The sequence below is a fragment of the Plutella xylostella genome, chromosome 17 (assembly GCF_932276165.1).
Source record: "Plutella xylostella chromosome 17, ilPluXylo3.1, whole genome shotgun sequence".
In the NCBI taxonomy this organism is placed as follows: domain Eukaryota; kingdom Metazoa; phylum Arthropoda; class Insecta; order Lepidoptera; family Plutellidae; genus Plutella; species Plutella xylostella.
This window is the reverse complement of record NC_063997.1, coordinates 10,076,146-10,101,698: the sequence shown is the minus strand read 5'-3', so window position 1 is coordinate 10,101,698 and position 25,553 is coordinate 10,076,146. Positions and strand designations below refer to the sequence as shown.

Genomic DNA, 25,553 nt, shown 5'->3' with positions numbered 1-25,553 from the left:
ATACGGATTCTGACCTTGAGTCAACAGTCTTATTCCGATTATACTATAGTAGTCTTTGATCTAGATTTTCAAAATGACGTAATGGAAAAAAATATAGAGATGTGATATAGTTCGATTCCTTTAGTTCGATTCATCGATCCACTACTCGATTTGTTGTACAATGACATGCACAATGCATTATATATTTTGTAGTTTTTTTTTGTAATAACGGCCAGTGTATTTTTTCCTATAATACAAGAATACAAGAGACACAAAAACTGTTGAATATTAGGTACTTATATATTAACAGTTACTAAATAATATTATTCAGAATATAAAAACTTTTTAGTTAATTTTATTTTTGACAATATCAATTTTTCCAAAACAACTCTGCAAACCAAAAAGGCTAAAATTATTAAGACAACACAGGCACCTTTTAATATTGAAAAGTTAAATACTTTGATTTTAGTGTAATTAAGTATTAACGTTACGTTTAGCATTGTTTTAAATTATAATAATATTTTATTCATTTAAAAAATTTATTTGTGTTATGTTCAACATTATCTAAATTCCACGATACAGGCTCGCCTTGTACGGAATTTGCAGATGAAACCACTGTAAACATGTTTTATGGAAATAAATACTATTTACTTTAGTTACCAACTTACAGCAAAAATAATAGAAAACGGAAATGGAATATAAAAATACACAAATCATGGTAAAATTAGTACCAATTATCAAGCGGTATAAAAAAAATAACATTATTACTTTTCCTAATTCAAATTATTTATTTTCTACCTAGTTTATTTTGCCAGAGTACTAACAATATGGGTCATTCTTCAGAATAATAATAGCCTCGTTAGTCATTCAATCATTTAAAATGTCCATAGACAATGAAAATATGAAGATAGCATCATTGAGGACATCCCTATTTTCCGATAATATACATTCCTTTGCACGCAGTAAAGAAATACAGAATTCATTGGCGTGTTCCAGTTATTCGCATTTAGTAGAGATACGAGAGTAAAAATCTATGAAAGCAGATATAATTTATGCTTGAAACATTTATAGATTTGCTTTTTTCATTTAAATATTGTAATATAAAAATCATTCTATTCCTAAATCCCAACAAGGGAGGTGAAATTGGAACGTTGTGTTGCTTGCTTTTTGTTGTGTTGTTTGATTGATGATAGATGGCGCAGTGAACTTAGAAAATTGCGTATATTGAACTGACGTTTTTGGTTATTTTTGTTCTCGCCTCGTGTTTACTTTAGAATCTAATTTCGGTGCTATTGCGAAAAGTTTGTTGTGCAACACCTAAAACGTTATAATTTAGTTCTATCAACTCGGAGGCATTGTGAATAGTATCGATCCGCAGTTCCGGACTAGTTATATGTATACAGTTTTATCACGTGGTGGTGTGGTGGTTTATATAATTCTTGTTTACCGCACGAGTCGAAACTTTGCGCATGTGCGTCCCGTCCGTAACCTCAAATTGTAGAACGGGCAGAGATTCGGCAGGTTCCGGACATCCGGGTGGGTGTCGCGTCGCGCTGGCGGCCTAGGCGTGTGATGTGCGGCGTGCGGCCCGCGTGTGCTCCCCGGCGCTGCTAGCGGCTCAGCCATGGCCCAGACGCAGTACTCGCGCAGCTCGGAGAGCGACGCCTGGGCGCTGCTGTCGCTCAAGTCGGCGCCGCCGTCGCCCTCCAAGGTGCAGTGGGCGCAGGAGCCGGCCGCGGTGGCCATCGCGCGCCTGGACGGCCGCGACTTCGAGTACCTCATCCGGCAGAAGCGTGTCGTCATCGGCCGCAACTCGAGCCGCGGGGAGGTCGATGTGAACATGGGACATTCTAGTTTTATATCGCGCCGGCACCTGGAACTGTTCTACGATCATCCGGAGTTCTACCTGACGTGCAACAGCAAGAATGGAGTGTTGGTGGACGGCGTGTTCCAGCGCAAGGGCGCCGCGGCGATGGTGCTGCCCAAGAGGTGAGTGTCCGCGGCGGCGGCGGCGCGGGCGGCGCGCGGCGCGGTCGATAAGGGACCGACGCCCGCGCCGCAGCTTTGTTTACTTGCACTCATTTGCTTATTGTTTGTAAACAAACTATTTTTTTGTTTACTCTACCCACCTGTTGTTATCTTAGAATTTTCTAATTGGTTCAATGTTTACATAAATTGTGGGTACTCTACTATTGACACAAGTGTGCATAAATTCTATTTTCAGAGTATTTTCTTTAATCTTACAACCATGACATTGAAACAACTCTTCATTTTATTGGTATCTCTACTCCTTATTCGATTGATTGTAAACAAATGCATTTAATATTACTTGAGCAAAGATAAATTGTGTGAAAACAAATTGTAGATAAGCCATTCAAAACATAAACACAAGTTGGATGATGCAACATCTTGTAAATGAATGAGGTTATAATATCCCCATGTTTGCAAGTCATTGAGTGGGTGCTGGTATTGATCCAAGATTTTTCTACAATTCCATTCTTTACGGGGAAAATTTTCTTGAATACAATAGTCTTCGCCCCCATTCTAAGCTTGGACTGGTAGGTCCATTAGTCTCATTATTGTAGCCATATAATGTGTATTGCTGGGTTCACTCATCTTAGTTTCTATAAGTGCCGTATTACTTACAATACTTTTATCCACTAACGGACTTATGATAAACATTTTATATAAATTCCAAACTATTCATTGGTGCATGTAACTTGCACCTGCATGTATTTACTGGTAGACTGCATTACATTTTAATACCAGTCCAAATTACCCTAATAACAAATTAGACTTAAAATACATTGAAACACTAAGTATAAGGTGATGGCTCTCTACTGAATTTGATGCAAACTTTACTAAAGTTTTACATAGCTTACTATCTTAATTGCAAACTTATTATTTATGGCTCAACCTTCATGTTAATTATATATGAGTTTATCATGTGATTTACTTAATAACCAAGCTATTTTCAGCGGCTATCTCAGTAGGTCACCAAACTTGCTCACCTAGCACAATAATAGTAAACAGAAACACTCATTTACTGGCTCTAATAGGTTTTGATGTTTTCTTTTTAATCTATGTGGCCATGACTGAAAAATCAATAGTAACCCTGTATCATCATAAGCACATACTGTTATAAATGATATATTTTTTAAATCCAAACTGTTTATTTGAAGTAAGATGTACAACATATTAAATTTTATAAAATGGTAGAAGTTAAAATACAAGAATTTAAATGTACTAGTATATTTTATTACCTAAGTTAAATAATTATGTAGGTACTTACCTACTTACAGTAATTACTCTACAAGTTCCAGATTTTTTTTAAATAAGTCTAGCTGTGAAATTTTGTTCAGGCTGAAATAAATGAAATATGGTGGTCTAGTGACATATTTGAGATTGCTAACCAATCTAATGATATTGAAAGAAACTGTTTAACATGATGTTATTAGAAATGCGAAATTGCTAGACAGTGAGTCACTCTAAGGCATCAGGCCTCATAACTTAGCTGTTTACTCACCAGAACTACTTCTTACTTACTTGATCTTAGTAATGAGAAGTGCATAGCACTTTAAATACACATGAAACGAGAAACAAATGAAAAGATGATTTTTTATTTATTTAACTCTTTATTGTACAGATATTACAAATTTTACTTATCTTTTAGTGAGTATTAGGTGCAGTAAGATAAAAAAAGAATCTTTTTAGAGAAGATTTTGTTTATTATGTCTACTACTAAGTAATGGCCCTAGTAATATATATTTTCCAAATTGAGGATGCTATCTTTTTGCCATATTCCAAATACAAAGGTATAATTACGGCGACTACCTAGTGCCAGTAGGCCATCCATTGCATATCAATGTCCTCATTAAATCAACTGCATTATAAGTAGTTTGTCTCAGACTATTAATTCAATCAATGACAGTTTGTTTGAAATTGCCTTTTACACGTGTTATTGTTGCGTCGCGTGTAAGTAACTAACACTTGTTTATATGATTGTTAGGATAATGTGAAAGGGCATTTACACACTGCAAACAAAAGGGAAAAAAAGAATTCAGGAGAGGATTTTCTTCTGTACACAATATTTAATGAAAATGTCTTGAACCACACCTTTGTGGATGTAAAAAAAAATTGCATTTAATTAACTTACTTTACTTACTTATAGTCCTGTTACTCCCCTGTGGAGCTTAGGGCTACAGACATTCTTCGCATTTAATTTACTTGTTGAATTTATAATGACTTTTAAAACTTTTCATCATCTAATAATGATGTTTTGACCACAAATTCACTGCTGGATATGAACCTTCCCCAAAGGGCCACCAAAATCGCCACCTTTGACATTACATATTTTAATCCAACATGAATTCAATGTCCTAGTTCCTACTGCCGATACTGAGATGCTTATAACTGAAATTATTTTATGTAGATTAGAATATTTCATTTGTTTTTAATACAATAAGTTCTCGCGTTCACAAGTTCGTGCGGTGTAAACTCGACGGCGAACATTGCATAACCTAGCGCCCGACCGTCGTTGTACTGAAGTACTGAGTGCGATGCGTTTTTCAGTTACGCAATATGGACGTTGGTAAACAATCGTTTACCGGCCTATCCTTGCTTTATTGTACACAATTTTTTATGTATCTATGCACTTATTCCGCAATATTGATATAAACTGGCGGAAATAAAACCGAGATACAGGTGAAAGACATTTTAAAAAGTCGGCCTAAAAAAAGAAAATAGACTCAAGCAACTGATATTATACTGATATGCTATTGATATTTTGCATGTGTCCAGAGTGAAAATGTATATTGCACTATGTATACTGATTGTCAATGAAGTTTCAAAGAATAATGTAGGTAGGTATAGATAGGAACACAAGGAAATGAAAACAAATTCAATGTTTCGTTTACCAAAATTTTCTTTGTAAAAAGTGCCTTCACAATCGGCTACCAGTTTTAACCTATTCTACCAAAATTACGATCTCGGTAGGCAATGATAGGGTGTAGTAACCGGCCATAGAAGATGAATAATTCCGTACAAAGTTCAAACGGTACTGATTGGCGCTCGCCGGTTGTGCCAAAACTGTCGCAACTTGCGCCTACATTCATTTCAAACTTGCATGTTTTCATCTCCAATTCGAGCGTGCATCCGAGGAATTTCCCGTGTTATTTTCGAGTGACTGATCGACAGGTAAATGTCACCTTCATGGCTTTCTAAAATCGCCAGAGGCCGAGTCATAACAATCACATTTCATTGAGTCATACTGGTGTTATTTGCCGCCTTACCAACAATAAACAATTTTGTATTTCGTCACACTTCCCCCACGGTGGTTTCCGAACGTCTAATTAAGCCATCACGGTGTGACTAGCGGCGCGGCTCTAGGCGTCGTGGACTGCTGGGTGATTTTCTATCTCGGGTGTCATGGACTCGCGATTTCCAACCGTATAAATCTATGATGGGTTTCTGACCATCTTTTGGCATCGGCTATCTCGGTCATGATCACTAAACGAATAGTGGGTATGAGATTTATCGATACACTAGAGGTTGCAAAATTTTTGTGAAAATATTCTGTGATTTGGTTAGCCGACTAAATGAAAACTTCATTTCACTTTAAACTACGACTACTGTATTTATCAAATCTTTAATTTGCCGCATTATTTAGAAAAATGGCGATACTGGAAGCTATTGTCAAATGATTGTCAAAACAAACTACAAGGAACCATCCAAAACAGAGATTGATTTTGGTGTGTGTTTTTTTATAATTACCTGAATCCTGTGTTTTAATTGTTCATTATATCTAAGGTAAGTACATAATTAACGTATTACTATTAAATTTTTAAACTTAGTCATACACACGAACGAAATATGGGAAATTTTTACAAAGTCGTGAGAAATGAACATTTATTGTTCTTAATAAAAGCATTGAGATCAATGATTTCTAGTACGATACGCTAGTAATATAAGTCGATGATTGAGATCTAACACTTGGTACTGGGAACTCAGTTATTAAAAGTAGATTGATCACTGAGCCATTAAATAATCTTCACATTTGTGCAGGTTGTGCTTGTTAGTAATATTTTTGTGAGGCATATCATGTGCCAAGAAAAAAGATTGAATAGGACATTAATATTGTATTTTATTTCCAGGATGGCGCCTTTAAGAAAAGTCTCAGATCGACAAATGGACATTTTGTTGGAGTTCGTTGAAAGACATAAAGAGCTTGCTGTTGGCCAGTACCCTCCCGGCCCACTAGGCATACAATCAGCACGTTGGCTATGGGACAGTGCAGCATTACAATTATATGAAATATATTTAATTGGGTCTGGAGTTACAAAAACTGGTCAAAAATTCTGATGGGCATTCACATGTAAAGTGGCAATGTGCAATCATAACTTAAACAAGGTTAAAGTAGAAAAATTATTTTAATAATGATTATAGTAAGACTGGTAGAAGCAAAATGTGAAAGGAAGTTATGTGATTTAAAATCAAAAATAAAAGCCATTAATATAAATTGTGTTTTTTATTACTAAATTATACATATACAGCAAAAATCAGCCTATCAGAGTCAGGTTATTTTAGTTCCTTGAAATTCACAGCCTCTGGACAAGGTTGGCCCTCATGCGCCCTGCATCTGCATCAGCAGCACCATAAGCCACGTTACCAATATGCTGCACCCGAATGTTACCAGCAGCAGGCAAGTTGTCGTCACTGGTATATTGTGTGCATTTGCTATATTGTGTAGTACACAACAGTCATTTACTGCACACGGTGTGCCAGCAAACATCTACAGCGTGTTTTAAGGGCCCCAATGCACCACTCCACAGTATTTCTGACACGGCAGTGTAGATCAGTGTAGTGTTCTTCTGGGGATCCTACAGCTGCATTGAGGATAGGTGTTAATATCCATGGCCGTAGAGCATAGCCAGAGTCCCCTGAAACCAATTTTAAAACAACAGTTAGGTACCTATACTTACTGAAAAAAAAAACAAATACCTACTGAAATAATTTCCTTCTAACTAATTACTTACTATTTACTAATTATGGAAGACCAAAAATTTGCAAGATTCACAAAACAAACATCAAAGAAATATGATTTTGTTCAAGACAGTTCAAGATCATAAGAACAAGAAGATTTCAGCGTCACAATTTACAAAAAAAAACGTTATTTTCTACATTCTATGGTGACTCTATGGTTTAAAAGCTACTATTTACTAGTTGCCCAAGACAAGACGGTTGGCCAACCCGAATTAGTACTTATGATTCCAACTATCCGATACAAAATACCAATCTCGGGTTTCGATAAAATATTCGCATACAAAATTTTAACAAGATGGCGGCCGGTGGGTATTGAAGCCCATACCAACTATGACGTCATTATTCCACCCCAACCGAACATACACAATACGAATAGTGTCAAAATTTGCTTTTTGACAGTAAGATCACGGTGAAGAGAGTTATCAACTAGATAGACAATAACCCCGCTGGTGCTAGAGTAGAGAGGTACGCTAGGTAAATAGGTGTAGGTTGATGCACTAGCGGTAGATGTTGCGTACGCGCACGTCTATTTGCTCCGCGGCATCACGCACAAAGAACGCGCGCGTGGGCGGCTACATGCTAAGGCTGTTTTACATAGCTGTCTAGCACCATTTTTATTGACGTTTGTTTATCATTCAACTAGAAATATACCGTCCCTGAAATCTTTTCATGCCGAAAATAACTTAAAATCCTACACAATAGAAGCATTCGGCTCTTTTTTTCTGGGGAAATCATCATTCCATTTGACAGGTCTTGACAGGACCTGGATAGCAAAAAGCCATATTATCATAACAGATCCGACCGACAGTTTTTAACTAGCTTAATATAACACTTCCTTAGTACTTCCGCGACCATTGGTTTGGTTATTTACTCATGTGATCTCGGGTACTGCGTGGGATAAGCGAAATACTGTTTAGAGGAGCTTTACGAAGTTATAGACGGTGAGACAATGGCTAGCAGACTACAGCTATGTCCGTAAGCTTACCTGACTATCTCCAGTTGCTCAGCGAAATTACTTCAACATGAAATGTTTTTTTTGAACCCTCAGTTATGTATACATAGGAAGCATTACTTAAAGGCTTTAGTCTGCGAAATCCTAACCAAGAAACCTACTTCCAAGCTACGAATTCCATACCAAAAGTTTCTGTTCCATGTGAAAGGAAACATACCGTACCTCACTTGCGCAATACTCACAATACTTTGCAGAATTCAATGTAGGTTGAACCTCCAAGTTCAAATACCAGACTAAATTAGATTTACCTGAACTGGGTCAACTTAGGTCGGCCTGTTTATGAATTTGCTCGGCAACCACGATATAATATATTGTAAAAGCACTTTATCTCGACCTAGATCTAGCAAGGTGATCTAACGTGAGATAACACCCAGCTGGATATCTCTAGAAATATCTAGATAGGTTTAAAACGAATCTGTGCAAAAGTTTTACAATTAGGTCACCTGCACAAGACCATTGTTCTATAAACGTTCGTGATTGTTTCCACGATGCCGATGTTCTATTGAGTCTATTAAAGGACATCAAGCAGCCAAGAAAATGCAGCTAGTGAATTGGATGAAGCTACTCGTGCCTAATTGAAGTTGGGACAATACGAAATCACACAGCCCCATAGTGCCTATTCTTACCGGGGTGTCGGGTTTGGTAGTTTCTATTTAAATAAATCGGTCTAATTTGAATTCAACACAGGTATCCATTGGTGTCTCTTTACTCGCCTACTGACGTAAATAGACTTCTGACGTTGTTAAATCAACGGTTAATAATGCTAATTTTTGTTATTTAAATAACGTAGAAATTCGTCTCCTTACCAAGAGCAAGGAACCCAAACATAGGATACATAGGAAATGCGATAGGAAATCTTTATAGTATTTATAGTGTTTGAACAAACTGACATTACATATCTAGCTCTAATGCAACGCAAAAGAGTCGCGATTATCAAGTCGTGCCGTAGTACTGAACACTTGGACCAGGCTCCTTTGCCAATATTTCGCCAGATGCATTCTTACTTACCTATGTCATACTAGGTCAACCTACTATCGTATATGGTATCAGTTCTTAACTTTAACTTCTTACATCAGCAATAATCTACAGCTAGTGCAGCTATGTACAGCTAATACACTCACATGCAAAGAAACAGTTCCACTTACAAAATGCAGACACCAAATGGCCCCAATTTTTTTAAACATTTAATTGGAAATTTGAACAAAATATTTACATTTTCAGTTAGTAGTATCCTGATGCTCTGTTAAATGTACTTCAATATTGCAAAAGGCGTAATTAAGCTAGCATTTTCCGTTTAGGAGTAATTTGGTGTTTTTTTCAGTGGAACCTTTTCATTGCCCGTGAGTGTATACAGTCTGAGACACTGTAAGATTTTCAGTATTAAAGATGAGTTTATGAATTGTGAAGAAATTTATACCTATAGTTGTCCTAGAAATTTGCATGCAATTTGCAAACGGGATGTGTTCAGCAAGTGTCCGCAAATCCGGGATCTTTTAGCGGTGGGTTGGTGTTGGGTGCATTGCCAAAAATACTGCCTCACTGTCGCCTGTCTGCCTCGGTCGAGCCAAAATAACACGGACTGACCTATTTGTTTTGTTCGTCTTATATGGATGCTTCGGTAGGTGTATTGTCTGTAACCTGCTGATGCGCGGAACGGAAGCGCTTTTGTATAAATACGGTGTCTGATAAATAGTCCAAGAAACATATTAGTTTTGGCAGGAATTGGTAAAAATCTCTCATCATCATCATCACAATCCATCACTCCCCACTGCTGGGGCAAAAGTCTTCTGCCACTGAAGGGAGGGTTTTTAAAAATCTATGGTAGTAGACAAAAGTTTTCTTCAGTGCGTATTTATACTTCAATTACCTAAATTTCATATCAAGTTCTCCCTCGAGCTATGTAGTAATTATGCAAACAATGCTACGAGTATTCGCATCGATTGATGGTTCGTAAAATATCGAATTCCTAAAACCAGACGGCCAAACTCGTTAGCAAATCAAATAGACCTCTTCGATGTCTGATGGGGCCATCATTACGTGAGCATTTATTTCGATCAATAAGCTATCGCTGCGGTTACCCCAATAAATCCTGAGTTATGCCCACGGAAATGGAAGAAGTTTATTGCGTTTCTCTCAGGTCTTTCATCTCAGATTGTATTATTTCTATAAAGACTGGGCTTAAATCAGATACAGGAGGACCTGTTCCTTTCACTCGTGCACATTCCTCGAGTATATTCATAGCCATTTCTCGGTTGCCATGCGGTTTCGCGGGAACTACGGAATTGTCTCGGTACGTACGTGCAATGTTTGTTCTGCCTCTCTCTTTTCCTCGTGAACCCACGAATGGTGGGGTCAGTGCTCGGGCCCAGACACGCTGACGCCATAACATGCCTTTATTGCCACGATAATCATGTAACTGGGTCTATTTATTGCTATGAACATTATGCTGTGATTGCTGCCTTCCAGACTTTATAGGGAGGCTCCAGTGGAGAGCTTAATTGATAACCAGGCGATACCTCATACTTACAGTTGATTAAAGTAAAGATTCAAGCCAATTAAACAAGAGTTTATTTGCGGTTTCCATGCTTTTTATTAGCTTGTGAGTCAATTAAGTGCTGACGTAGGATGAGGCGTCAAGATATTCATCAAAGCATCGGGTTGTCAGTAAATAATAGTTGCGCATCGTTTGCTTTTCCGACACACGACAGACAACACGTATTACTTGTGTTTTCCCGAAATATTTTTCTTAAAACAACTGTTTCTAGTGTTGAATCTTTCCGTGTTGTTGTTTGACTGCGTCGCATTCCTTCTGATTGAGTGTGGCCGATAAGATTGTGGACTTTGCCGCATTGGTATTTCGGTTTAGATTTGTACGACTGTATCGATATATTTGTGTACTACTTACGCATTGTCGGAGCGTAAGTTTTATCTTGAGATGTAGTTGATAATGTTGATTGTGCAGTGGCAACAGGCGGGTAGCAACAGATAGCGATCAATCTTGCGGGAACATGGCGTTTGCATGCGACGGCCGGGTTTTCTCAGGCTTTTTGGAACAAGACCTGTTGTTTATTTTATTGTCAGGCAAGGTGCTGACGATTTTACGAGCCAGTAATAACCTAGTGTTGTGAAAAATATATCATCAAGCCGCTACAATAAGAGCAACAGCATATGAAACTCGATTTTTTAAAATACGCGAAATATTTGCACACGATAAAAAAACAACGTGATTGTATACACAGCTACAAATATGTATGTAACTTACTATAACTGAATCTGGTCATGCAGTCTTAAAGATAGTTAAGTAGGCTGTATGGTTAACTCAGACATAGCCTGTCAGCAAAGGTAGACGATGACTAAGTGTTAAATAAAATATCGAAAGGATCAAAGTACTTTCTGTAACTACGTGGTGCGTTGTCTGACTCAGACAGGGTGACGTCAGCTTGCCAAATAGGTGTGTACTCATCTACTCATTTCGTTACATTTGCTTACATTGTGACGTCAACTATATTTTAATGCGAACCCTTTAAAAGGAAGCTCACTTTTCAACAGGCCATACTGCTCTTTAAACAAGGTTCTGATTACATTGGCAAATAACATTTTGAAGTAGGTATGTTATCGATTCTTTTATTTCTTTCATTTATGGGAAGTCTTCCGTCCATTCATGCGAGGTGTGCGGTACAAGTGGTTTCCGACGTGGAGACTGTACTTTCATCGATTTCTTATTTCCTTTGTAAAATATATTGCACCGAGAATACAGTTTTAATCCTGCTTCCGACATTTTATATCTAAACTCTGTTGTGTCGATTCTCTTTGGATGTTCTATCTTCTAGACCTAGTGCTCTGTGAGTCTAGATCTGCTCTGGCATTGATCTAATGTGTTTGTTTGTTCCATGTCCGGTCGCCTTTGTGTTGCTATTTAAAGGGCTATAGCTAACTGATCCTAGATGTAAATCTAAGTTATATTTTGATGCTGTTTATCTGGTGATGAGTTGCAAAGGGAGGAAAGATGAGCAGAGGGCAGAGAAGGGTAGGAAAGGGGAGGGAAGTGAGAGGAGGGAAGGGAGATAAACAATTGAGAGGACGGGAGTCCTTCACAGGATAATCCTTATACATAAATGTACTTAAAGCAAAGCGATGCCCGCGAGCAAAAGCTACTTATTTACCATAAATACAAACATATTAGGTGTCGTTTCTTATCCTTCATTACGGAGTTTATCGCCTCGGCAGCAGTTCGATACATTGATAACAATGTTTATATTGGCTATGGGACTCTGTGCCTACAAGTGTGCAATTAAGTCTTTTTGCACTGATTTAGAATATTCCGGTTAGAGTGTATAACACGAAAACACTGTAGTTCACATCACACAGTTAATTTACATTTAACAAAATTACATTAGATTTATGATGACAGATGATATCAGAGATTTCTCGCGTCAAATGGCAACCACTGAGCAAATAGTTTCTACGATATTATTGGATATCAACTTATCGTATATGAAAGGCACAGGTGGCGAAGACTTGCCTATGAGTGTGAACTAATATCTTAATCTCACATAGATACCTACTATTAAAACATGTAAGTGACAAAGACTACTTGTATTCAAAGATCTTTAGATATACTGAAGTTAATTTGTAAATATCCTTATTATTCAATTTTATTTTAAATCGTAAACCTATTAAAATCTAATCGATTGTCGATGATCCAGAACGTTTTAATAGATGTAAAAATAAAAAAGGGACCAAAAAAAGTTCATTCACGTACCTATTACCTACTGACTAATTATTAGAAGACTATTAAGTGAAGAAAGCCAAACATGTCTAAATAAGTACTTGTGACGGTTCCAAAGCGTTATTACGAAGTAAAAGTTAGCGTCACGGGGGGTGGCGCAAAAGGGGGGTGAGTTTATTTTTATGTCGGAGCCATCCTTGAGACTACACGTGGATGTAGGCCTAGGGGTGGTAGGGGGGCACGGACTAACTTATTTATGATCGAGAAATATACTGAGTCACTGACACACGATGACAGAAGTTTACTATGTCATATTTGCGTAGATGATGTTTGTTTTAAAATCCTAATCCTAACTAATATTATAAATGCGAAAGTAACTGTGTCTGTCTGTCTGTTACTCTTTCACGCCAAAACTACTGAACGGATTTGAATGAAATTTGGTATACATACGGTCTAGACCCTGGGAAAGAACATAGGATACTTTTTATCCCGAAATTCCCACGGGAAAACTTTTTAAGGCGAAGCGAAGCGCGCGGGAACAGCTATCTTCAATATTTATGAATTTGTTACCTACCTCAATGGGGAAAGCTCGCTATGTTTTCCTTCTAAACGAAAACAAAGGACCGAAGTTGCGCAGCCTTCAGAGTTCAGACATAATAAGAAAACATCTTGTTTACTCATTTCGATTGTTTATACTCTATCTTAGCGGATATTATTTAATATCAGAGAACGTCTGGCGTCGCCAACAATATATGTATAATTATGTCGCTCTAAATGCCTTTTATTATTTGGGTACACTAGCACTAGAACATACTAAACAATATTCCGTATCCTCGTTTCAAGTTCTAATCAAATTAGATAGGTATATTGACCTCATAAACCTTATGTATCAGCGATATCGCCAAACGTCGCCATTTGTTGAAAAAAAAAACTGTAAATAGTTTCAACATTTTGGCAGCGCGTCGCTGGCGCTAGTGTCTATGCGGGACAGACTTCCTTGTACGAATTTTGTCAGTTTGACCACGTTTAGCCTCGTTTACATCGTCGAGTTTCGTTGTAAGTTCTGTACAGAAGGTTGACCTTCAAAGGGCGTTCACCGGGTGACGTCACGCCCCCCCGCACCCTCTGCCCTGTTGCTATCCTCTTTCCCTTGACACTGGGTGGTATGGATTTCGGCTGGCACGCAACGTCGATATCTTAGTTTTGAGTTTGTCAAGACTCGTTTATCTGAGATCGAAGTCCTTCAGGAAATTTCTTGGTCACGTAAAAGCAGCTCTTGTAACCGATTATGAGCTGAGCGAATAAGATCAGCTCCCGTATTATGTAACTCAGAGTGGGGTTGGTTGGTATAAAATGGCTGACAACTTAGAGCATTATTAATTAATAACTTTTTACTGACTTATCTGATTTCACAAACGTTTATGTTGAATGTAAGGATATATTGGTAGGCTTCTTGCATATTTGTTTCACTAAGATATTTGGTGTTTTCGGTTAATAAGTCTCTAAGTTGATACCAATTATCAACGGTTGCTAACTCTCAAAAAGTTACAAAATACGGGGGCTGGTCTTACAGCTCTGACGTGTGTCTGTCGCCTCTAATTAGACCAGTTGATTTTATAGTTTCTATAAAAGGTTACTTGATCAAAATTTTACCAGTAGGTAATTTGTATCCAAAATCGGTTCAGCCCTTAACAAGTATGAGATTCATAAATAGCTTAATTAATAGTATGAAATAAAATATTTATTAAACAATAACTAATTATATTGCTATTGAGTTGTTGGTTTGTTTTCTAACGAGAACATTTCTTTATTTCCAGGTAAGGCATCGTCTGCCACAGTTCCTAGTAATAAGGGAGGTAACGCGGCGTGGGTATAAAATCCATAGAACAACACTCGAATCTAAAGCTATACAAATTTATTATTAGAAACTTAGAGGTACGGGAATACAAAAAAATATATTAATCCCCTTGACGACAAATTAAAGTTTATTGGTCTATCGAAACGGCCTTCACTGGGCACATTCATCCGTAGCAAAGCCCGTATTTTCCACGGCAAAACAAAACACTGCCTCCATCTAGCCAGTGTTAAAACATTATTTATACGATAGTTTTTTCCGTGGAAAATCCGGGCTTTGGTGGGTCAATATAGCTCACGAAATAGGAACGAACGAGAGCTGACACGCAACTACAGATGGCATGACAGCTCCTGTTCGTTTGTTTTTCAGAGGGTACACACGAATCCGCGTGGTTCTATGGTTTTTAAAAGCTATACTGAGTGACCCCATGATCCGTAGTTAGATAAAGGTGGTGGCTTAGCCAATGGTGCGAGAGCCTTGTGCATGCAAATGTGTCACTCTGATCCTCGACCCTCGACCCAAGTGCTAAAAACAACTCTTGTGCAGTACAGTGGAGGACACATCGACGGATAATATAACTCGCGAGCAATTAAAAAGGTCCACTAAAAAAAATGCCGACACCAAATCACCCCATAAAAATTTGAACACAATATTAACTTTTTTTGTAGGTAATATTCTGGTGCGCTGTTAAATGTACTTCAATATTGCAGACGGTGTCATTAATAAGCTAGCCTATTCCGTTTAGCAGTAATTTGGAGTGAGTGTAAAAAACTCAAAAGATGGCTGACACGTCTTAATAGTCACTCTGATGCTGGCAGAGGTGCGTTCCTGAAGGCACATTTTTTGCACCAGTGGATAGACAAGCGAGTCCTACTTCTGGAGTTTGAATCTGAAAGACTGTGTCAGAAATAGCTGGCTGAAAATTGAAAATCTTGTGTAGCTTTCGCCGACGTCCGCCATTGAAAGAGGAAAACTACTCTATTGATGTTTGGAAAAGCGTGGAAGTATATGAAAGGTACCTAGTCCGAGAAAGATGTGAATAGATTGCGCAAATGAAAAATCTGAAAGAGGGTGTGGCCTGGTAACGTGGGGTGGGATACTAGGAGAGATAAGGTTGAAATAGGTACTTACTTTGCCTAGGTCACAGGTGAATATAATGTTATATAATCCCTCATCAGTACGAGCGACTGTTAGACCTAATCCTCTATATCTGGTATATTCCACAATCTCCACTCTTGGCTGATAAGTTGTGAATATATCCTCGCCAGTCCTGAACTTAGGTCAGAGGGCTAGTGACTAGTGTGTATCCGCACAGGTACATCATTATACAGGATGGTTCGACAGTGCTAAAATGTATTACACAATAGTTCTCATACTTTTAAAAGACTCTTGGACGCCGTGTGCGGATCCCTAAAATAAATCTCATGATTCATCATTATTCGTAAAATATCGAGGAAAGTGATAAGGTGATAACTTATAGTTCACAAAACGGTCTTCGGTCCAGCATTTCCGTAAACCCTCCAAATGGTGAAGCCAAACCACTTAAATTAAAATAATACAAGTTAATGAAGCCTTTTATAATAGCTGATGAGGTTGGCATGACGAATAGGAACCAATTTCCCGGCTTTCTCGCCTATCGTGTTTACAAAACAGCTATAACCTAAACAGACGACGAATACTCTCCGGCCTTACGTCAGCCACCAGTCTTTTATACATTCAAATTACTCGGTTAGCATAAAACCACGCCAAAGTTAGAAGGCCGCCGGTCTGAGCTTATTTGCGCTATCCGAATTGACTTTTTCAAACAGTCGCATAATTCATAGGCCACGGGGTGAAGGACGCCTCGCTTCAGTAGCAAAGCGATCGATAAAATATGTTATAAGCGCCCAGACGATTCTCAATCTTATCTCGCAGCGCTACAATGATTAATTTCAAACGTCCGCGTAGACACAGTTGTTGGTGTTGACCTGTCTGTAGACGGTTCTAAGTGATTTTGTACTATAATAATATTGGAGTAGAATTGTAAATAGGACAGGGCGCAATGCCCGCATGCAGAGTAAACAAATTTCCCTCTTCGGTGAAGTACTGCCGTAAACAAGTTGTTTATTGATTTGAAAGGAAAGAGCGAGTGTGACATGACAACTGACATCGTTACTCACAATCGTGCACGATGCTTCCATTTCTGTCCACACTCAACAGCGAAAAACACACTTAATGAATTCACAGACTTAATAGGATGTAGTTTATTACATACAAAAATAACCTGTCATTTACATACGTGAAACTATAAAAGTTCCTATAGTGGGGCACTCACAATCACAATAATATTAGCGTTTGATTGGCTGTCCCAGCTCCCGACAAATATTTTTGGCGACAACGATTTAGCGAGAGCGTTCCAACATAAAATGGTGGACGATAATAATTATTTTTGGTCAAGTAAAGGTCATGTTTGTTGTGATACAGTATATTATCTGATACGCTGTGCGCTGTATTAAATAATACATTGCGTAGATAGATGCGTCTATCAATGCCATGTTTTCATTCATGTTATTTTATTATTGAAGTCGTCTTAGTGAGATTGGGCCTCATATCGGCTAACATTAATAACATTCGAAAATGGAAACATCGGAAATAAATAAATAAAGAAATCGGAAACTAATTGCGTAGCATTATCTAGTAATTCATAAAGCAATCATCCCTATTTATACCGTTATTTACCTGTACTTAGTCCACCCCAGTTTAACGACCCTCGTGTATTTACCGGTAAACAAACATTATTTAGACTACAGGTTCCAGGTAATGCCGATATTATAGCTGACGCACGGCCAAGTGGGTAATTATCAATCGATGACGTCCAGTGAAAAATACAAACAAACAAATGCCTGCTCATTGCGCTCATTTATTTCTGTCTGCGTATAGGTACTTAACGTTAATATTTTTCAAATTATTTTTAAAAGTTTTATTATTATAAATTCTTTATTGCACATAAAAACATTGTACAAAGGCGAACTTAATGCTAGTAGCATTCTCTACCAGTTAACCTTTGGTGATGTCGAGAAAGTGGTTGGTAGTGCGATAGGCTGAGAGGAGAGAAGTTATCTACTTTAATCGAGACACAGATATATACTTACTTATACATAATAGCTATACAAATTATTCCTACATTATATTATAATATACCTAATATATACTAATAATACAAACTATAATATAATATCATCATCATCAAATAAATTATATTAAAAATCAATTTTGTTGATCGTTCTGCACTTGGAGGTTTAGGAAGTTTTATGTCCGGATATTGGCTAACTGTGGTATAAAAGACATTCGGCCCTTCTCTGTAATTATGTTTTAGACAGTGACAGCATGTCTTTTTATCCCACAGCCACAGGTAGCCATTATCCAGACATTGTTAAACATGACCATGTACATAATTATACTTTCGATTTTTTTTTAGTCCAGTCCTTTAGATTAGTGTTTTAGGGTAGTCCGAGTATATTTCATCTTGAGAGCTTAACTTTACTGACTGAAATGTCTTACCATACGTAATGATACGGGTGTCAATATTTCTGATAGCATTCCACAATTTCCACAGTATTAACTTGCTTTATTATAATTTATCGCATGTTTTTCAACCCTATCTGTTCTATAGACCCCTCGTACAGAAATACCACCTGCCCCTACGCTTTACTGATTCGTTTCCGCTCTTTAAACATTGATCTCACCCTTTTAAAACAAAAATATCTGCAAATGCACAAATTGTGTAAGAGTAAGGCTAGCGGCATTGTGGATTCGGTTTAGCAAAAGGTCACTTTTATAAATAGGCTGGAGGTGGAGGCTAATGTTACTTGAAAATGGAAGAACAATTCGCTAGCGCTCGTGTGACATAATCCCAACCTTAACTACGGTAAAACCCCCGAGATTCATCACTAAAGGCGCATAACTCTTGAACGGTTAGCCGATTTTGATAAAATGACTCAAAACATACATTACCTATATGACCCAAAACAAAACAAATCGAAAATCGGTTCAGCCGTTTGGGAGTAACGCTTGAGACAAATTCAACTCATAACAGCCCTCTTTTTCATCGGGGGTTAAAAATACATCGGTAATTTGTCGAGTGGGCAATGGCAGCCTTTTATCGCTATATCGTAGGTATTGCTGGTGCAAAAATAGTAGACGCATAGAAATGTACACAAGTACTGCGTACGTAATAATAGACGCAAGTCATACCTACATAGTGCTGTCCATAGATACGTCCGTGAACTCAATAACACTCAACCATAACAGCTATTCATTATTCAGCAATATACCTACTTACTTATTATTACTGATCACCGCTAATAAACATGAGAACGAAAATTTTACGATTTCACAAATCTGATCACATAAAAGTTACTGCATTGCGGCTGCCTGTGGCTGAAGCTATGGAATTACTTCTTGGAATACCATTTAATATTTATTGGTCCTCAGTTTCTCAGTATAACAGAGTATTGACGTTTGATCGATTTTGTAAAGGTAAATGACATCGACATCCTATAATATTCTATAGCTAATGAAACGTTGGGCTCCAAAGTTTTACAGTAGTATTATGTTTTTATCATAAAATTTGCATGTAGCTGAAGCAGTTACGGCGATTAAATACCAATGTCGTGTATACGTAGGGCTGCTAGACAAAATACTCAAAAGCCTGATATTCCGAAAATGTTAATTCTAATATAAATTATTTATGCATTTTTTACACATGTGGCACCTCTTAGTTAGGCCAATAAAATAACATTTTAAATACATGATATGTAGATATTTATAGCGTAACAAAACAGAAATCCAGAGACATGGCAACCCTGGTGCCTCCACATTAATGTCGCGTAGTCACGTCACATTGGCAGACCAAGTTTTTATTACATTTTTGTACTTTAATTGACATTCTGATGCAGTGTCAAAATACCGGTTCACTGGGTCGTGCATGTTTGAGCACCATGCTATGAGTCAATTAGGGTTTTCAGGCCATATGCCTTCACTTGTTATTAAGATAGTGTGGATATTTTCATGTTTTTCCTCAAATATACGCATCTTTAACAGATCTTTTTGTTTTAAGGGAAATTGTAAGAACAACTAGCGACGCCAATAGAAAAAAAAATAACTTCCCTTTTGAAAACGTTATTCCAGTGACTGCCACGCTACTGCTACTGCTACCTCCCAATACCCAGTACCTAGAATGCAGAAGCTTATGTCGTTTCATAACGTCTAACACAATTACCACTAATAAATCAAGAGTTGGCTGGAAGAAATTGCTTTTTGGCACTAAGCCCGCCTTAAAAATACAGATTGTGTATCTCTGTATTTTTACAATCTATTCATGTTTTTTTTTAACTTTTAAAATGTACCATAATTTTACCATCGAAATTCCAGATGCACCCTCCGCTTCCCGTCGACGAATATCCGGCTGGAGTTCCAGTCGCTGGTGGAGGAGAGCGGCGCGGGCGCGGGGGGCGGGGGCGCGCCGCTGCCGCCGCTGCGCATCACCATACCAATGGAGAACGACGGCCGCAGCCCGGCGCCTTCGCCCACTGGTGTGTAGCTGTTCATTCACTCACTCACTCATGAGGGAGATCTAAAATAGTAGCAGTGTGATTAGGCTTGGCAGAAACCACACCTATGGAGAATGATGCAAGGAGCCTGGCGCCTTCGCCCACTGGTGCATAGCTTATTCATTAAATGATTGAAGGAAGGTCTACTCAATATTAGTTGTAGGTGGCGCCACCTATTATTGCACTCAAAAGTGCCGTTAGCCTTGGTAGAGACTATAACTATGGAGAACGAAAGCAGGAGCCAGCTTCGCACGCTGGTAGAATTCTGTATTCACTCTTCACTGCCCGAGGCCCTAGAGAGTAGATCCCCTACGTACTTAGATGGTAGGAGCCCGAGTGGATGCTAAGTTGGGTTGTACGGGTGGTCAAGTGTAGACCACGTTTAGGCAAGCATGGCCTGAGATACCCTGCGGCCTCCTGAACCTGCGACTTGTAGCCGGTAGTGGCTGGATGAGGAAGGCCAATGACAGATCGTTGTGGAACTCCTTTATGTGTTTATGTGTACTGCAGTACACAATTACGTCATGATGATGATAAAAATCCGCAATAACTTAACTGAACAGCCTATAATAGCCAATATTCACCTCTATTCCAGGTACAATAAGCGCGGCGAACAGCTGCCCCACGTCGCCGCGCGGCGCGGGCGGCTCGGGGCGCCGCCACGCGGACCTCGGCCTGGTGGCGCAGTACATACACCAGCCCAACTCTAATGGGACCGGGGTATGTGTCACATTCTTGTACTACCTATGGCCTGCATAGGAACCTGACCCCACAGTGAGAGGGGTACTGCTACTGAGAGGAGTGAGGTTTCTTTGCAGCCCACTGTACGGGATAGGTACAATGGGCTGCTGCTTTTTACCGTAAGGTTGTCTGTAACACCGGTTGTACAGTTGTACACGCTAAGGTCCATCGGAGAGGTCTACCTGTGCAGGTATGTCCGTGCAGATAGACCGTGAGTACCGGTGAAGTACTTATCAATCATTATTTTAATACATTTAAATTATTTACAAAGAACATCCCTTCCAACACAATACATTTTAAAATTATTGAAAGATTCTCTGATAGTAGCTGTAAACATTCCTTTTGTGACTCGACGACATTACTATAAGACTTGTTATATTTATTTTCTGCTTCTTTATTTATATCATATTGTTTACAATAAACACTATTTTAACCATATATTTTAATTATTCCAGGCGTCATCGACCTCCGAGTCTGGCTACAGCTCGCGAGACGTGCGTGACTCACGCGAACACCGCGAGGGCCGCGACGACGCCAAGCCGCCCTACAGCTACGCGCAGCTGATCGTGCAGGCCGTCGCGTCCGCCCCTGACAAGCAGCTGACACTGTCAGGGATCTACAGTTATATCACGAAGAACTACCCGTACTATCGCACGGCGGACAAGGGCTGGCAGAACTCGATACGTCATAATCTGTCTTTGAACAGGTGAGGGTTTAGAATGTCTTGGATTGTATTGTAGGATGAGAGAGGCTGGTGGGTTTATGTAGACGATGTGTAGGTATGTTTGTTAGTATTTCACGGCAGCAATGAAAAAAAGTAGGCCGTCGCGTCAGCGCCTGACAAGCAGCTGACGCTGTCCGGCATATACAGTTATATCACGAAGAACTACCCGTACTATCGCACGGCGGATAAAGGCTGGCAGAATTCGATACGTCATAATTTGTCGTTGAACAGGTGAGGGGTTGGAATGTCTTGTATTATTGTGTTATTTTTATATAGGATGAGAGAGGCTTGTATCTGTGTTAGTCTTTCACGCAAATACAACGGAATTAGATGAGAGTAAGGGCTTGAAAACATAACTGGCGAAGTCCCATCACAAATATCTGCGACAGTAATCAAGTATTCGCGCTGCAAATATGTAAATGAACACTGGACCGACGACCTTAGACATGCAACCAGCTATACCTAATATATTAGTGGTTGGAATAGGAAGCCCGTGAGCGTATTATGGCGCGTCGGCCTATGATGATGAAAATAATGTTTGCGGCCACTCTAAGCATAACCAATTCCACAACCCTCTGCTAAACACCCTCATTTCCTCTTTCCAGATACTTCATCAAAGTGCCCCGCAGCCAGGAGGAGCCGGGCAAGGGCAGCTTCTGGCGCATCGACCCGCAGAGCGAGAGCAAGCTGATCGAGCTGGCGTTCCGGCCGCGGCGCCCGCGCGGCGTGCAGTTCAGGGCTCCGTTTGGACTGTCTTCTAGGTACGTAAAACTAACTACGTTGCTAAATAAAATAAACTATAGTTAAGTGTATCCTCAGTAGCGGCTATAAGTTCTTTCCGGGTGCAGAAGGGCAGACAAGGAATGGTGTGGGGCATTACTCAAACATTTTGGGCCTACAGTTTGCCACGGTTGTAAGTTCAGCTGTTTAGATGGCGATAGTGCTCGAATGACAGTAGGTATATTTAACAGTGTGTATATGCTCGGCTTGTAAGCGGTATATTTTATGTATTGAAAATATCTCCGCTCATGCATATTTACGTCTCCTTCCTCCTTGGAAGCGCGTCGACATCGCGGTCTCCACTAACGCTAACGCTGCTTCAACAACGCACGCTACAATAACATACCCATCTCTTTCCCCCTCAGGAGCGCGCCGACGTCTCCGTCGCAGGTGGGCGTGTCGGGGCTGGTGACGCCGGAGGAGCTGTCGCGCGAGCCCACGCCCGACCTGTTCACCGCCGAGGAACATGAGGCGCAGGTAAGGACCGGGGAAATGCTATAGTGTTAATTGATAGCCTTTAGTTAGTCAGCGTGAAAATGCTGGGGGATGTAATTATATTAAGTCATTGCTAAGCGAAATAACGTTTTCAAAGTTATTGAAGAAAATGATCGCGTCTTTTGCTAAGCGAAAGGATCTATTGAAAATTCAGAGTCAAAATATAGCGTTGCAATATATGGCATGTGCATATGGGAATTTCACTTAAAGTGCACTCACTTTGTCGGCGGCTGACTTCAGGAGCTTGTTTTTCTGGCAGTTCTACAGATCAAATTTTGCCAAACAGGAGCTATAATCCGGACTGTGGCCGACATGAGTCTTGCCATGTAAACCATTGGATGATGAGCTACAAGTTTTCTCTACATCTAATACCATTGATTCTAATAAGCATTTGTTAACATTCGCAGCAGCAGCAGCGGCTGAGCGGCAACAACGGCACGCGCGAGCCGGCCGCCAACCAGTATCTGTTCCCGCACGTCAGCCAGAGCGCGCCCGGCTCGCCAGGTGACTCACCACCTACTCACTTATACCTCAGTTTCATAATTCTACTAGTACTGTAGAGAGACTTTCAGTCTGATGCTTTGTAAAACAAGTCTCTTTCGGGATTAATCTTTGCGAAAAATGGGAGCAGCAATACACCTACACCTTGGCTTCCTAGCGTAGACAAATGGACATTAGAACGAGGCCTGTGTGTTTATGTTTATATTATGTTATATTTATCTTTATCATCAACCCGTAATTCCAGCTGGATAAGCATCTCTCAGGGAGTGTTGTAACCCTTTGTCCTCGGATAGTTCTTTGGCAGATGTGCGTTTTATAATCGCAGCCAACTTCAGGAACAATGAAGATGTTTGGAACTTTACTAAACAATCAACTTGTTTGGACCGAACTGTACTAACAGTTAATATGGTATGGTTCCAGGTCACGGCCTCCCGTACAGCGTGGCGGGCGGCAGCGGGCTGGTGGTGGCGGGACACCAGATCACCGTCGTCACCAACGGCGCCGGTGGCGAGAGGGAAGGTCAGTAACCAGGCTACTGTTAGGGTTGTCTGGAAGACATCAACATTCGTAATAAGACCGACATTAGTTTTGTTTTGTGGGAAATTGTACTTGTATGACCAAGTAGAGTGCAATTAGACCGGTTATGGTTAACGTCCATTTTCGCACTGTAGTACTCTCTGCAATGCCGACGCCTTTGTTCTGTACGTTTGTGAAATCTGTTTGATGTCATGCGTGCAATAAACTCACTAAACGATCAGATTCTCTGCTCCTCTTCTACCCTCTAAACATTAGATTTAATAGTGACATTCCATGATCCTCTCGTTCCACAGAGAAGTACGTGGTGGGCGCGACGGGCGGCAACCTGGTGTCCATCAAGGAGGAGGACGTGCCCGCCTCCAACGTCATCATACAGCAGCACTCGCCTTACTACGGGTGAGTACCCCATCTTAGTTACGTTTAACTATACCATATACAGGGTGTAGCAAAAAGGGTATACTAAGCCGAAACCTACATGTGCAGCATGGTATATCTAAGCCCGAAACTGCACAGCAACCGCGGCTTAGTACCTACACCCTTTTTGCAACACCTGTAGATAACATATCACCTATAAAATATACATTATATAGCATCACATTCTAGGGTGCCAGGGTTTACAGCAACACTGGCACCTCATAGCATGCGATAGAATTCGTCCACCTCACGCTGTCACGTGGATGTCATCGTAAATTTTATGAAGGATGACGGCGCTCCGTGCATTGGATAACATGGTCGTATATTTAAATGTACCTATGTATCGCTAAATCGGCACCTTCATCTCGTTCTCGGTGACGTCCCGAGATGACGGCGATATGGATAAAAGGGCTTACATCTTAGGTAGGCACAGCTTGGCTGAAGCATATAGTTGTTGACCGCCGTATAAGTGTTTTTTAGCTGCGACAGTTTCAGTTTTTATTTTCAATATATTTATTAAACATAATAAATCATACAAACAGTTAACAAAATGACCCACAAAACCAGTTTACTGGTTTGTCTGTGGTTCAGACTTCAATCTTACATAATACTTATATTTAGAAAACATGGTGCTTATGGTGTAATCTGTTGTCTCCAGCGGCAGCTACCTGGGCGGCGGCGCGGAGGTGGAGGCGCTGGGCGGCGAGCTGGTCATCGAGGAGGCGCCCGACGAGCCGCCGCACAAGCGCTCCCGGCACCATCATGTGAGTACATCTGCATATTTCTTAAGCCTTGTATCCACTTGAGCATGCTCAGGCGAATGAGCGGCTCATTTGGCCGAGCCGCTCAAGTGGAGACGCCTGAGCACGCTCGGATTTGCGTCTCCGCTTGAACGGCTCGTCCAAATGAGCCGCTCATTCGCCTGAGTATGCTCACGTGGATACATGGCTTTCCACGTCACACAAATAGGAGGACAACGATCTTAAGGATCGTATCCACCTTTCGGTGATGTGTGCTCATGAAGGGATGTGTCCCATACCCTTCTTATCGTGACGGTGACAAAAACTAGAGATAGAGTAGAGCAGAGTTTGTCACCGCGGTGAAAGGATTGGCCAGTTAGGTGTCTTTACGGGTTGCCCCGTACATTTTTGACA

At 39.9% G+C, this 25,553-nt stretch overlaps 1 protein-coding gene and 1 long non-coding RNA gene across 4 annotated transcripts in view; both read left to right on the top strand.

Moving 5' to 3' along the window:
• Window positions 1-1,134: 1,134 nt before the first annotated feature.
• Window positions 1,135-25,553, top strand: part of LOC105398422 (forkhead box protein K1) — a 30,321-nt gene continuing 5,902 nt past the window's right edge. Inside the window, exons 1-11 of one of the 3 annotated variants that reach the window (XM_048627050.1) lie at window positions 1,138-1,968; window positions 20,029-20,189; window positions 20,803-20,927; window positions 21,404-21,520; window positions 21,770-21,903; window positions 22,278-22,433; window positions 22,818-22,929; window positions 23,355-23,451; window positions 23,869-23,967; window positions 24,279-24,381; window positions 25,058-25,163. In XM_048627050.1, the coding sequence (XP_048483007.1) occupies window positions 1,604-1,968; window positions 20,029-20,189; window positions 20,803-20,927; window positions 21,404-21,520; window positions 21,770-21,903; window positions 22,278-22,433; window positions 22,818-22,929; window positions 23,355-23,451; window positions 23,869-23,967; window positions 24,279-24,381; window positions 25,058-25,163 (1,575 nt within the window). In that variant the 5' untranslated portion in view covers window positions 1,138-1,603. Of the gene's footprint in view, window positions 1,969-20,028; window positions 20,190-20,802; window positions 20,928-21,403; window positions 21,655-21,769; window positions 21,904-22,277; window positions 22,434-22,817; window positions 22,930-23,354; window positions 23,452-23,868; window positions 23,968-24,278; window positions 24,382-25,057; window positions 25,164-25,553 lie in introns of all 3 variants that reach the window. The other 2 variants (XM_048627051.1, XM_048627049.1) reach the window with 2 other exon arrangements.
• LOC119690640 lies at window positions 5,373-6,734 on the top strand. Its single transcript, XR_007267262.1, has 2 exons — window positions 5,373-5,787; window positions 6,132-6,734. It is a non-coding gene; the product is annotated as an uncharacterized LOC119690640 (long non-coding RNA).